This window comes from Microcebus murinus, chromosome 9, assembly GCF_040939455.1.
Source record: "Microcebus murinus isolate Inina chromosome 9, M.murinus_Inina_mat1.0, whole genome shotgun sequence".
NCBI classification, from domain to species: domain Eukaryota; kingdom Metazoa; phylum Chordata; class Mammalia; order Primates; family Cheirogaleidae; genus Microcebus; species Microcebus murinus.
Genome location: NC_134112.1, coordinates 35741815 through 35757982, shown reverse-complemented (window position 1 = coordinate 35757982; position 16168 = coordinate 35741815). Strand labels below are relative to the sequence as shown.

At 32.6% G+C, this 16168-nt stretch overlaps 1 protein-coding gene across 5 annotated transcripts in view; it reads right to left on the bottom strand.

Annotated features, from left to right (window-relative positions):
- Positions 1-16168, bottom strand: part of DGKB (diacylglycerol kinase beta) — a 660304-nt gene that overhangs the window by 499247 nt on the left and 144889 nt on the right. For 3 of the 5 annotated variants that reach the window (XM_012741949.3, XM_012741952.3, XM_012741950.3), the window contains exons 3-4: positions 11341-11417; positions 7566-7586 (exon numbers count right to left, since the gene is read on the bottom strand). In XM_012741949.3, coding sequence (XP_012597403.1) covers positions 7566-7586; positions 11341-11417 — 98 coding nt within the window. The remainder of the gene's footprint in view (positions 1-7565; positions 7587-11340; positions 11418-16168) is intronic. The other 2 variants (XM_012741953.3, XM_012741951.3) reach the window with 1 other exon arrangement.

The window sequence follows — 16168 nt, the reverse complement described above, 5'->3', positions numbered from 1 at the left end:
TTGTTATAATTGTTCTGTGTTAGGCAGCATGGGCAAATTACTGCTTTCATAACATAAGAATTAACATAAAAAACAGGTATCTTACTTTAATATTAAAAGCCTATTGCAGATATGTAAATAAAAGAAAAAATTTCTCTGTTTTTAAATGATTTCTACAACATGACATATTATTCAACTGACAATGTAAACTTATTTCTTGAGCTTTTTCACTATGTTTTTTTAAAGTAAAACTTTCTCTTACATTTTCTGGCATTACACACAGCTTACAAGGTTGTAAAACCCAAACTTCATTACAGCTCAAAATTAGCTAACTGAATGTATCCAATTCATTGAAGAATTGTTCTTCAGTGCCTCTCCTGGTTAACCCATTCCCTTTATTTTCTTGTTAGTAAAGCATTTCAAATATCTCCTAAATATCTCTATGCTGTCCAAATCATTAGACATTTCTGATAAGCGAGATGTTCTCAATCTATACATCTTCCTTAATTCATGACTTAGAAGAAAACTTCCAAATTTAGGTATCAGACTTTCTATTGCTGTCATGTAGCAGTATTAGAAATGGCTTTTGAAGAGTGTGACCCTTAAATAGAATGAGGATCATTTATATGCATATCAATGTGCACATTAATGAGAAATACTGTGTCAGACTTAATTGAATGAGTGTTGAAAAATCAAGTTGCTGTAAGCTCAAACACACACACACACACACGTTAAAATTTCAAAAACTGCCTTTTCTTTCATTTTTCTTAAGGAGCAGCCACAAACTATTTAGGGAGATAACAGAGAATTTGTAAAGAATACAGACTGAGGGAGCTGCTCAGATGTTGCTGCCAAATTGGCACAAATTCAAAACACATTTCTATATGCCTTTCATTATGATATCTGACCATCTGGATCCTTTGTTTTTAAATCCTTGTTAATACTAAAGAAATAACACTAGTATTCATCCAAGTGGATTCAAAGCAAAAGAAAATAAATGTCATCCATCTATCATTACTTTAATTTCTTTTGGCAGTTTTGGGTTGGGGATTTGCTCATATTCAGCAAATGTTCAGTGAGCACTCACTCTGCACAAGGCTTTGTTCTAGGTGTTGGTGTGAAGATATTACTATAACCCACAAAAAATCCTTTCATGAGGAAGCTTATCTTCTAAAGAAGAGAATAAGAAAACAGCAAAATAAATGTACTAAATATGCAATGTTTGATGGTCTTACGTGCTGTATGAAAACGAAAGAAGGAAAAGAGTTATATATTTGGGACTATGTGCTTGCTGTTTTAAATCTGATGATCAGAAAATGAGAAGCCATTCTTTGATTTAAAGGTGATAAAGGAGAGAGCTTTTCATGTATTTGGAGAGAGAACATTGCAGATAGACAAGACAGCTAGTGCAAAGGCCCCGAGGTGTTAAGGATGCCCCTGTTTTAGAGGAATGTATATAGGAGCCAGTGAGGAGGAACAGAGGACTGGAGCAGGAGCCAGGAAGGACTTGAGTGGAAAGAAATAAGGCCAAAGATTCGATCTTTGGTGTGTGTGGACTGGGGTAGATCCTGTAGAATATTAGATCATCAAAAGAGATTTATGGCTTTAACATAGAGTGAGAAGAACTGTCATTGGAGGATTTTTAACAGGAAAACACATGATCTGACTCATATTTTAACAGGATCATATGACCACTGTAATATTCCTTTGTATCAGATAAAATCACTTTTCACATTTTCCTAGCAAACTTATATACATAATGAATTAATAAATGATCTTTAAAATACAAAAAAAAAATCATCAAGCTATTATAGATTAAATAAATAGCCAAAGTAACAAACAAGCCATCTACCAACAAGTGTTGGTTGAGGGACTATATGGGTAAAATGCTATTAATATGTTAGCTACTGAGCAAAATAACTCTGATGAAATGAGGTAACAAAGTGCTAATGTAAATAAGCCAGAAGTTTTCTTTCACAATTTTCATTTCAATTTTGCTTTCTAATTTATATCATTAAATAATTGTTAAATTAAAAATCGATGTAAAACTGCTGAGCCAAACTATATATTAAATATGTAACATAGCTAACTTTCTGAGATTTAAACATATATATACATATACATATATATATATATATATATATATATTTTTTTTTTTTTTTTTTTTGAGACAGAGTCACACGTTGTTGTCCAGGCTAGAGTGAGTGCCATGGCATCAGCCTAGCTCACAGCAACCTCAATCTCCTGGGCTCAAGCGATCCTACTGCCTCAGCCTCCCAAGTAGCTGGGACTACAGGCATGCGCCACCATGCCCGGCTCATTTTTTGTATATATATTTTTAGTTGGTCAATTAATTTCTTTCTATTTTTAGTAGAGACAGGGTCTCACTCAGGCTGGTTTCAAACTCCTGACCTCGAGCAATCCGCCCACCTTTGCCTCCCAGAGTGCTAGGATTACAGGCGTGAGGCACCATGTCTGGCCTAAACATATATTTTTGAAATTAAAATACCTTCAGAAAAGTTTATATTTTAAAATATTTCATTTCTTATGCTTATCTTGCATTGCAATTGACTTTTTATTACTTCAAATTTCAGAGCGCCTTGATAGTCCCCTTAAGCTATCATGTGGCAACTTCCTTTAAAGAGTGAAAAGTGTGAAAACCTTGAATTTTAATTTTAAATTAGTTTTGGCAAATGAGAAATATTTTACCACCTCAGAGGCACATAGTCCATTAACTCTTGCTTTTACCTAAGTCTAGCATCCTCTCAGTATAGAAAATGTATTTTAGCAATGTATTTTTTAGTGAAAGATGGGAAATGGCAAGAAAGATAAACAATATTACTCCGAATATTTTAGTAATTACAAAATGCAATAATGCTTTAGAAAAATTTTAAACAGAATATTTTTACCACGATTTTCAGTATGTCTTGTAATCAAGGGTCTGTATCTAAATGTTTTTACTTCAGCTGAAACCTATCTTAATGCGGTGTGACACTGTCTTGTCTATTTTTCAGTGTTAGCAGGAGAACAGGTTTGAATGTTACTGAAACACACATATAAGTGCTCCATCTTCTCCTTGAAAAATAAAACCCAGTAAAGATGTCTTGAACACCTATGCATATATAATTTCAATTCATATCATAATGTCAGTTTTCAATTATTTCTTACTTATATATTCACCTATAAAAAATTTCCAAAAGAAGTTCTTTTAATGCACACATATGTGTAGGCCGATTTACACATACAACTTCTCTTTTCTGACTGACTGTATGACCCAACATGACTTTGCATCACAAAGTGTTTAACATATCCTTTTATATTGTAAGTCCTCATTGTATATGTGAGGTATAAACAATGAAATGCTAAAATTGGCAAAATTCCACTCAAAAATCTCTTTGTAGGCAAGCTAGCAAGGAAGAAAATTGATTCAAGTGGGATGATAAAAGTTGGTAAAATGGAATAAATTCAAAAAGCTTCTCAGCAGGAATATATTCTATCACTTAATCTTGAATGCTATTATTTCAGAGTATCATACATTATGGCTGTATATTTAATATTGTAGCAGATTAAAACAAAACAAAATCAACAAAACCAATAACAAAAAATGATCAAAGATTTCAAAGATTTAAGAATTAAATCTTTAAGTTGAGATTTAACTCTTTAAGATTTAACTCTTTAAGTTGAGAAGGTATACAAAACCAGAAAATACTCAGCCAAAATGTAAGAGTGAAGGACTCACATTTTACAAATGGGTCAAGGAATTTATTAAACTAATTATTTTTAGTGCTTAGACATTCTGAGTGGAAGTATTTTGTCTGCAATTTGTAAAACAGATTTACTACATTGTCACTCTTGTTGAGCAAAGATCATTTGACCATTTCTGTTTCTCCCACAGGACCAGATCCAACATCTAGCATTTATTACACACACGACAAGTGCACTTGGGATGCAATCCAATAGTTTCTTTCTGTTCCAAAAACTTTTCTCTCTTTCTGTATGTTTATATTTCTTTAGTGAATTATTTATTTCAACTTCCTTCTCAGAGCTTCCACTCTTTCCTTTAAATCATTATAGTCAGTGAGCTGCTCCACTAACCTTAATGAAAAGATGTTGTTAGAAATTTTATTAAAATGTTAGTTGCATATAATGGAAATACTAATGAAATGTTACAATTTCAGGAACTGCACTAAGTATGATATATACATGCTATCATTTAATCCTCATAATAACCCAATACGTAGATGCTATTATAGTTCCTACTTATAGACAAAGAAACTGAGGCTTATAAAAGTTCATTAAATTGTCCAACATTAAAAGCTCCTAATTAGCACTAAAGACCTCAATATTTCTAACGTGAATATCCATTATGTTAGTCAAAGTATAATTTTATAGACAGAGTCTCCAATGTTAACATAAGGTACAAGATAATTTGCCACTGGTTTATCAGTGTTATATGCATTGACTAGTGTATCAATAGACCTGCCATTACAGAAAAAGGGATATGCACAATATAAGGTATACAAATAAAAAGTAATAGTATGACTATCTATTCACTTGCCCAATCTTGAATTGCCCATTCTGAATTGACTGTAACTCTTTTCGTACTCATTGACTTTCAAAGTGTAACCTATTACTTTTGGCCATGTATCTGAAAATATTATTTACGATTTCCTTTGCCTAAAAACAAAACTTAAAATTCTTAGACATTCTAAGTCTTTCCACCTAAATATCTATATTTATTTTCCTCTAATATTTTTCCAATGTTCTTCTGCTCAAAAAAAGCTACTCCTGCTGATGAAAACACATAAACAAAAACAAAAGACAAACACTAAAAGTAAAGTTTAGATATAGCAGGGTAATTTGGCTTTACTAATCCTTGGAAAAATGTAAAAGGATTACCTGAAAAAGCTAGCATCATTTTTTTCCTCTAACCTGGTTTTAAATCTTATATAAATTGTTTAATGATTGTCATTAAAAAATGAAGGACAAATAATCTCCATGGAGTATTTACCAGTTCTTAAAGTTAGCTGCAATTATTAAGGAGAGTTAGTTTATTTTCCAAGTATATTTATACTTGTTTTTAAAACTCATTTGTAAAGTAAGCAATCAGTGTAACTATATTTTATAATTGTAGATAGGTCTGATAAGAAGAGAAACATGGCTGAGATTGTATTCATAATAATAAGAAAGAGAAGCAGAAATGTTGGTTAACATGCTATTTCTGTTCCTTGCTAACTAATTGTCCTGGGCCCACATAGTTGTGGGAGGTGAAACAAATACAACAGACACAGTAATTCTGCCAGGACAGCACTCAGGAATGTGGCCAGGCTTGGCAGGAAAGCCAGTAACAAGTCATGTCCCCCACTCCCACCACATGGTGGAAGGACATTATTTTTGAGTTAAAAAAAGACATCAGAGTTATATTTTTATTTACTTTAAAATGAGAAAGTGAGGCCCTGAGAAAATTAAGGATAGAGAATTAGTTGGGGCTATATGTCTGATATTCTCACTTTCACCTTTGGGACATGCTCCAGAACTTTTGTATAAAATCACATTGGTGGCAAAAGAGTGACCACAGTCATTGTCTCTAAACATTAATAGAATGCCTACTAAGTGCTACACACAGAACTAATTATTTTACATGCACTTTAGAATTTAACCCTTTTAACAACCCAATAAAGCTGATGTACTCTTTATTTTATAGGTGAACGAACTGAGGCTAGAAAACCTGCCCAAGGTTTGCTAACATGTGGTAATTGTAGGGTTTGAACTCAGTTCAGTCAGACTCCTAAGACCACATTTTCTCTATCATACTTTCCTTATGCTTTCTTTAATGGGAAGAGTTGAATTTGGTTCTGGAAGGATAATTATAGCTTACCATAAAAGGGTGTTTATATCATTGTTAATAATTACATAATTGTCATTATCTTTGTTGAAGACATTTAAATATTACATTAGGCATAAGTACTATAAAAAGTAGGTTCTGACTTCCCAAATTTCTTATTAAGGGGTAAAAGCAACTCCCTGCCTTAATGTAAAGATACGCACATTAACAGAAGCTACAGTACAGAGAACCAAATGCAAAGATAAAGGAAGCCACCAGGGAGCTATGAAAGCATAAGTCAGCCTTAGGCCAAGGATCATCTATGACAGAAAATATGTACGAAGAAAATCCTATATTCGGAGAACATTAATAGACAAAGAACATACATGAAGTAATAACACATGCATGCTCATATTTTTTTCCCCATTTGGCTACCCTCAGTTTGGCTCTCCTATTCTGTAACTAAAATCACTTGCCTACTAAACAACTGCACGCGGAATACAGACGGGGCAAGGAAAAGGAAGGAAAAAAACCATTTTGCTGACCATAAGAAAAGCTACAGCTAATTTTGACACCAGTTTTCAGACAGCCTCTACTGGACACCCAGGTTGTACAGAAAGGTGTGTTTGTTGACCAATGGTGCTCAACAGATGCTACTTAATGGCCAAGGCCTGAAAATGTAGACATTCAAACAAACAACCATTTACTCTGAGGGGTTGCGTCTTAAGTACCATAAAACCCATGTAGTCCATATTTGGGGAAGCAAAAAAAGTTTCCACAAAGGACAGAGATGAAAACAAGGAAAGGCCATCTTCTGAAATGGGGGCTAATAAATATCATCGCTGTCAATGAATTGACATTTTAGCAGTGCACCATACAGAAGACTAGTGTGGGACCTATATCTATGTCTGCCAAAATCATTCTGATGTAATCAATTGTACTTTACAGTGTTTATTGTCATTGAACAATAAAACACACACACACACACACACACACACACACACACCTTGAGACTAAGATGCAGCTAGTTTGTATACAGTATTGCCCATGGGAAACAATATTATGATTTTAGACAATGCATTCATTTTAATAAGAAATATTCCTAAAGTGGTGAAGATGATTAATATAGGTACTCTAGTGTGATAAAAAATATTCATTTAGACCAGCCCCAAACAAGCTGTAATTCTATGCATTCAACCAAATTACTGAACTAAAACTTTGTTTACAAAACGGACTTTAGCAGGAGAGAATGGTTGAAACAACAGATTGGTTACTCTTCTTTCCAAGAGGTCAAAATCAGCAACTTTTCAGTTATGTTTCCCCCACAGATTCTAACAGTACTATAGACAAAATAAAACGAAACAAAAAAGGCGTCATCATTGCATTTCAAATACACTTTTTAAATCTCCCATTGTAAATAAATAAATTAAGAATTTTATTAGATTACTATAACAGAAGCTGATATGTCTTAGAGAAATGAGAAAAAATAAATCCCAGGGTCTACAAAACTGAAGTCTACAATTGGGACACTTTTTGATTCTATTAAGGTACCAGCTCCTCCATTTGAGACTTTGACTAATTTGAAAAAAATTTGTCCCATTTAACCTCAATTATAACTTTATTATTGGTAACCTTGCATGCTATTAACATACGAATCTTACTGATATAGAAGTATAGCTCAGTGATATGGATGAGAAATTCATAGTGCATATCAGAATAAAGAAAGAAAAGACAGATTTTAATAGAAAAGAAAATGTCTTACTTGGTTAAGAATGTCTTGTTTCTGTGCATGCAAGGAAAGAAAGAATACATGTGTTAATGTAAGATAATTTATACTCATTATCTCATATCTCTGATTATTTAACAAAAAGTCTAAGTTTACAGATTGATTTTAAAACATAGCCTAGATCCATAGGTCTCAAAACGTGGTTCCAAAATAGTGGCATCAGCATAAACTGGGAAATTAATAGAAATGCAAATTATTGAGCCCCACCCGAGAAACTCTGGATCAGAAACTGAGGGGTGGGGGGAGGCAGGCAGCAATGTATGTTTTAACAAGGCCCCCAGGTGACTCTGATGCACATTAAAATTTAAGAACCAATGGCTAGATCAATCTTTGAATATAATATGCAAACAATTCTGACATGAGATAAATATAATGAATAACACATGCAGTATGATTTAAATCTTACAGAGAAGATTAATGAAAATATAGCAGTGTGCACAAAGATATATTAGATTATGAATAGTTATTCCTTACTCCTAAGGTTTTCCTTCTATTAGCATAACATAACTAGTCTCTCTCTATGCCCTTAAATATTATATCTTTGTATACATTTCTATACTTTCTTCTCATTTCTTGGATGGCAATGAAACAATTTGGAATTGAATTTGAAATCCAAGACCAAAAGAAAAAAAATGGTATGCAGTACCAAACTGGTTCTGACACTACCAAATTCCACAACCCCCATTTATATGACCTAACTATGTTTCACTGTAAACTCTCTCACTAAGACTGGATCTCTACTACAGACTAGCAGTAATCATACTCTCAACATTATACTATTCACAAAAGATTGTTGGAAACTAATAAGACTCTCTTACCTTGTCAGGCATGAGTCAGTAATAATTATGTGTACTGGGATATGCCAAACTTATTACATAAGCAATGCCATCCAGCCTTTCTTTTCACCTTCTTCCTACCTACCAGGCATCTTCCTCTCATCCAATGGCCTGGTCAGTTAAGTGATGAGCAAAGGCCTTGGCCTTAAACTGGGATACTAGAAAATTAGGTTTTAATTGTGATAACTGTCATGAATCACCTGGTTAACTTGGAAAAGTCATTTTATATATCTCAAAATGAGTTACTGCATTTAAAACCTCTGTAATTTTATTAATTTGGAAATTTCAAGTCCTTTTCAACATTTTGATTCCTACAGAATCTTTAAGGCTATTGTTTAGATTCCTCTCACTCATTTCTTTGAAGAATGATGATCAAATTATCACTAAAAGACAGGAATTAAAAATAAATGATTCATCCATATATTATACTTACTATTTCCTCTCCATTAAAATAGAATTAAACAGGTCACATTTCCTGTTTATACACAGAACTGTTAAAATTTAGTAATTCAAGTGATTTATAACCAAAATAATGCAACTACCATTTCAATAGCTTTACTTTGTAGTAGGACAAGCAATTTAAGGGATATTCTCTCTTGGTAAATACCTTTTTTATGAATGATACAAATTATCTTCATTTTATAAAAGAAGAGAGTAAATATTCATTATAGGGGCAGGCTGGTTTAACCACTTGTCTAATTTTTTTTATATAATTGAGTATTATCAAGTAGTCACCCATGCCAAAAAACTTTAGAGTCAAATTGACCAGAGAATAGACAGCAATAACTTCATATGTGAATTGGCAGTAGGAATTCTTTCATATGGTTAAAGTAATTTTTTATAAATCAGACAAGGTCATATATTGAAGAGGATTTCACAACCTTAAAGATTTCATCCTCATCATTGGATATTCTTAGTTATTTCCTATTGGCTTTTATAAAGTACATATTACTTATTACAAAGGTTGTATAAACTTTAAAATTTTCTCTTGAAAGAAAATTTTCCATCAATATTAAAATCAGAGAGCTGTTTCACTTTTAATTTAGAATTGCTCTTGAGTCATAATGAGATCTAGCCTTTTGTTTTTCAACCATCCATTATTTTAACAATGCATTTCAACATCAGATCTGTGAATTTATGGAGAAGTATTATATCATTGAAAAGGGTAACTTTGTATGTGTGTCTAATAATGAATCTAGCAATTACCTTAATAAATCCAGTGTACAGTGACTGATAATCTTCATGAAATATATAATATTAGTAAGACTAAGTCTCAGGAGTCCTTTAAGTAAAAAATTCATTGAAGTGAAAAGGCTGCTTTGCAAATAAGATCACTTTCTAACTGAATTTATAGCCAGCAACTATCTTTAGGGAGAAAAAACAGGTTTCAGTTCTGTATAGATTAGATAAGAATGCATATTTTTAAATTTTGTTGTGAATGTGAAAATGATATTTTTGGGTCTCGCAACAATTCAGTGAAGTTGTCATCTTTACTTTTTCCACTCTGCTTTCTTGGACTTTAAGATTTTCTGTTTTACAAGTTTATCTGACAACTTTTTCCTCTTGCTCTACGGCACTTAAGAAAAGAAAATGTGAGGGAAGGTAGCCCAGACATTTTGGGTTTTTCTGATACAGGAAAACGAGAATGGCTTTAAATTGCCTTTATTTTCTCTGTCATTTACAGGCAATAAATATCAATTTTATTTTTTAAAAGAAACAAATCTTAGGTTAAAGAGATTTAAAAGTTATAGCAATGTATCAGAATGTAGAGAGAATAAGAAATATGACATGATAGCTAGTGAAGAGAAATACTAAGGAAATTTAAAACAATATGAATGTTTTGAGCTTGGAGTTTAGAGCTTAGGCTGTGATGACTAATATAGAGTTATATAAAGTCCAAAAAAGTACAATATTGAAAGATAACCAAGTAGCGTGTTCTTGTAAACATGCAAAAATAAAACAACAATAACAAAAAACAAATTGCATTTTATTCACCAACAAATCTATCTAGATGACACATCCAGACAATGGAGTCTTTTTGCAAAGAGAACTCAGTACAACGCCATACAACCCAAATATCACTTGGTGAAGTTATAAATGAACTAAAGACAATGAAGAACAAACATTTAAAATACAATGTCTCTCAGCTAATGTTAAATGGAAGATTACTTAACAAATAATTAGGAAGGGAAAAAAAACTCATTCAAGCATGGTGTTCAAAACCAATTAATAAGACGTGCAAGGTTTTCATAACGAAGGAATTGCAGGAAATCTTAAGCTTACTGAAAATAGGTTAAACACAAGATAGGGAAAAGGAATTCCTTTCTTTTTGTACAAACTAGCTCTTTAAGATGATAGACCAGTTAAACCCAACACAAAATCTTTCTTTGGTCAAGAAAATAATTCCCTGAAAGGAATAACCCCTTGCTGCACACCAATGTCTATTTTGGGTTAAAATTTGTAGTTCATAGACTGAGAAACAGGCATACTCCCTCTCACTTTTATCTAACAGTGTTTCTTGAATTTTAGGAAAATAAACTAATACTATATTTAAATGATATATATTCTTTCAAGCATACAATATAGAAGAGTTATTATCATTAGCAAAATGTTTTGGATGAAATATGTAGCACAGCATTTAATATATCTTCCAGAATAGCATTTCATTATGAATTTCACTCTGTTTATTTTATGGTATATGGTAAATGGTTTACAGTGTATGAGGTATATTTATATGTATAAGTATATATGTGTGCATATTAACACACATGTATATATACATATATACACATATATACATATGCATATGTGTGTATCTATCTGCACACATACACATATTTCCAAGAACTCCTCATTAAACAATACCCTCCTCCAAGCATGTATATGAAACCAATATAAAGAAAAAAGAAGTTTACCCCTTCAGGATTATACTTTGCAAGCACACCATTACCATGGAATTCTTCAAGAACATCCTTTAACTTCTTTGTAGAATCTATTAAAAAAAACAACAAAAGAAAATACACAAATTGTTTATATATTCCGAACATAGTGTATCACTCAGTCCAGAAACAAGGATCTCTTAAAATGGAAATAATCACCAAGAGAAATTAAATTTAAAAATCAACATGCAAAATGTCTTTTACCATTATTAAAAGGCTACTTAATTGGGAAAAAAATACAAAGAAACAAAAAGATCAGAAAAAAGTACATTTTACTCAAGTGTATTGCCCAAGACTGGGGCAATTGCATATATATTACATATTACATGAATTAATGAATAAATAAATGAATAGATAGTATGTTTTCTTCCTTTATTTCATAAAATAACATCTAAATGGATGAAACAAGCTTATTTGAAAAAGAAAAAACAGCAGCCTTTGTCAAATCTTACATTTAACATAGCACATTTTTGTATATCACTTATTAAATGATAACTTTACTGGATAAGTAAGAGAAATAAAATGTGTAGCTAAGTCTCAATGATGAATTTATTCAGAGGCAAGCTATAAATTTCAGTATTTTGCAGGTATTATTAGGAAGAATTTTCTAACTATACAAAACTCAACACTAAATTAAATCTCACTCTCTTTTTATTATGAAACAAAGCTTAGATGTTACCAAAAGTATTTAAATTATCTTCTTCAAAAGTACTCTAATTTGTGTTTCATCATATTAGATGGTGACAAGAAATTCTCAGTTAATATGGTATATATATCAAAAAGAACTAACATGGATATTATTACAATTACAATTAAAACATTAATATAACATAAATATGTGCATTTGGTATATTAAAATAATGCTCTCATCCTTACAAAAATATAATTTTTTGATCAAACAACCTCAGAATTAGAAAGGATGTATTTAAGTTAAAGGGAAGCAATAGCTAAAAAATCTAGGTAAATCATCTACAAAATCAATCACGTTTGAATAATAATGAACAGATAATCTTGAAATTAAAGTGCAAGAAATAAGTAGATTTTCAGAAGTCCTTTATGGAACACAGCATGGGAAATTATTTCCTAGTATTTGAATATAGTTCTTTCTGGCCTTCCCCAGGACTTAGTGCTGTTAGAACTACCATAAAATGCTTTCTAGTTTAAAAAAAAAAACTAATTTACAAATAAGCCCCTTTAATATCTTGTTAGAAAACTCACTCTCAGGAGTCCATTGAATATATCATGCCTATATTTTGTGAATTGTATTAAATACTTTCACTTGAAATGTGGAATTTCCTTTCTTTATATTGTAAATTTTGTGGTTTTGTGTATGTGTATATGAAATACTGTTTTTTTAATTGACATAAAGTTCACATAAAATTCACCACCTTAACCATTTCAGCAGTTTTTATTATATTCACAATGTTATGCAACCATCACCACTATTTCTAGAACTTTGTCATCACCCTGAAAAGAAACTCTAACCCATTATAAAGTCATTTTATAAGACTCTAACCCATTTCTCTCCCCTCTAGCCCTTGGCTACCATTAATCTATTTGTTGTATCTATGGCTTTGCTTATTCTGAACATTTTATGTAAATGGAATCATATATTATGTTGTTGTTGTGTCTGGCTTCTTTCACTTAGAAGGGTTTTTTCAAGGTTCATCCACATTGTAGCATGCATCAGTACTTCATTCCTTTTTATGGTTGAATAATATCCCATTGCATGGTGTATTACAGTTTTAAAAATCTATCAACTAATGAACATCTGAGCTGTTTCTAGGTTTTGACCTTAATGAATAATGCTGCTATGAACATTCAAGTGTACAATTAACATATGTTTCAATTCCCTTGATTATATACCTAAGTAGAATTTCAGGGTCATATGGTAACTCTATGTTTAACTCTATGTTTAATGATTCAAGGAACTGCCAAATTAATTGTCACAGCAGCTGTCCCATTTTATATTCCCACCAGCAGTGTATCATGTAGAGGTTCTGATTTCTCCTCGTTCTTCCCAACACTTGCTCTTTTCTAACTTTTTTTATTAGAGCTATCCTAGTGGATGTGAAGTGATCTGATTTGCATCTGATTAGCCATTTGCTAATGACTAATGATGCTGACAATTCTTTCATGCATGTATTGGCCATTTGTATATTCCTGGAAGAAATGTTTATCGGAGCTCTTTGACCTTTTTTTAATTGGATTGCTTGTCTTTCTGTTGTTGAAACTCTCTGGGGTGTGTGTGTGTGGGGGGGTGTGAGCACATTTACTTGATGACTGTACAGCTTCCAGTGTAATTCCTTCTTGGATTATATTAATAATCTGCTAGCATTTTCCATACTGTGATCGGAGTTTTTCTTATGTCATGTCCCTTGCTAGACTGTAGGTCACCCTAGGGCAGAAAATGTATATTTTCATTTTTGCACGCCTTTCAACTGTATTATGAGGCTGATGCAACAGTACTGCAATAAATATGAGGATTAAATTAATCAGAACTATTTCTAAATTATAAGAAATTAAAGTAATTGCTTCCACACGTACCTTATCAGAAACTTACACTGCAGAGACCAAATTGTGTATTAAAAATAGACGTGAAGCTGGTCCCTTATTCCCAAGTTCTTTGTCATGGATGATAAGGCACTGTTCTAAGTTATAATAAACCTTTTACTTCTTCTTGTTTATAAATGTAGATGCAAGCCCTTCTGCGCATATTCACAGAGACATATACATATACAGATGCATACATTCTGCAATATCATATCCCTAGAGACCGTGTTTATTTTAACTATAGCTTAGCCCAATGATAAAATGGAAAGGGAGGTAATTTTGGTTTCCTATATTTAGGCCACCCACATAATTTTAAAGACACTGCCTGAAGAAGGCCTTTTAATTTCATTTTTCTGTAAGAGTAAAAAACACATACAGTAATCATTCATAAATGCCCCAGAGAGGGCAAAACCTCTTAAAATCATTCCTGTTGTATTTTACTGGTTAATTGATCATACTTTATATCAGAATGATTTTCATAGAGAGATCATGAGCTAAATTACAAGCATACACACACACATACACACACACACACAACTGCCCTTTCCATGAACTGAGGTTCAATAATGATTTTGGTCTTAGACAATTTAACAAGCTGTAGCTCATATGCAGGCGAATCATCATTGTCAATTTCACTTGCTTCATTTCCAATTCTCAAGTTTCAGTTCTATTATCTTAACATCTGAAGTTTAACTATGACCTCATCCCCACTTTCTAGTTTGGAAACTGGAGCATTATCTTGTTCTTCTATCCCTGTCTCAATAACTCTTCTTGAGCCAAGTCTTTCTAAGACTAATCAGCAAATCTTCTACAAATGGGGATTTTGATATGGAACACCAGAGGGTTCTAGATATCCATGACCATTCATTAGAATCCCCTTACATGAACTGTCTACATATCTGCTTGTGTCCCCAAATTGCACTAAGTTATGAAATTCCTACTGCTATGTTCTACCTACCTTCATAGGAGAACACACATTTACCTTACTTTGTAATTTAGCTGTTTTTGCAATTTTCTTCCTATGACCTATCACCACAAGTATTTCTGTCTTTTCAATTGTGCCAACTCTTGACCATATTCTGTCCTAAACAACACTGGGCTCATGTATTGATGGGCACTTGGGGTTGGGCAGGTGGGAGGGGGGAGGAGGGGATGGGTATATTCACACCTAATGGGTGCAGTGCTCACCGTCTGAGAGATGAACACACTTGAAGCTCTGACTTGGGTGGGGCAAAGGCAATATATGTAACCTAAATGTTTGTACCTCTGCAATATGCTGAAATTTTTAAAAAAAGTAAAAAAAATATTTAGTTTTACAGTGTTCAGAATTTTACATGATTTTTAAGGGAAATTAAATTTCCTTTATATTATTCTGAAATAAAAATAAATAAATTAGTAAATTCATTTTGGCGATGTTGAGAAAATAATTAATAGGTCCTAAAAAGTGCTGTGTGAATAATGACACACTTTAGTTTACATCTCTCACATCTCCTTACGACATACCTGTTATGTCTTGAATGAGCTGTCTATGTGATTTCACTGCCACTTTGCCTCTTTATTCCAAAAAACTCAACACATACTTGTCAGATTAATCTCTAAGGTCCCGTGAAGTAATGGAGAGATTTCAAGCCAGATAGATTTAAATTTGAATCTTGGCTCCAGAATTCTTGGCACAATGTTCCTGGGCATATTTTTAACCTCTCTGTGTCTCAGTTTTCTAATACTTAAAATAGAATCATGAAAAGGTTCTTGCCCTACTATGTCTAGCAAAAGGTCTGTTGCCCAATAAAGCCCTGTTCCTTTGCTCCATCCTAAAGATGACTTTAAGTACATCATCACCCTTCAACAGTTTCCTGTTGTCTTTAGATTGAAGCACAAAATCCTCCTCTTGGCACTATAAGTGTGTCAAAATATAATCCGAACCTACCTACCAATAATTATTTTCAATGCTTTCCATATTTATAATTCAATATCCATTCATCCAATTCTGAAGGTATCCCCTGATTTTAGAGCTCTTCCTTTGTTCATGATGTTCTTTTTGCCCAGGAATAATCCCATCAGTGGCAAATGAAGTTCAAACATAAAGTATGCCATAGTTTACCTGACACCTTATCCACAAAACCTCTCAAGACCTCCTTCGACCACAGTAGACAGTAACTTACCCTCCCTAGAACTGCCCATAATAACTTTCTTAGAATGTACATCCAATACATAGAGTACTATTAACACTAATAATTATAGCTTGAATGCG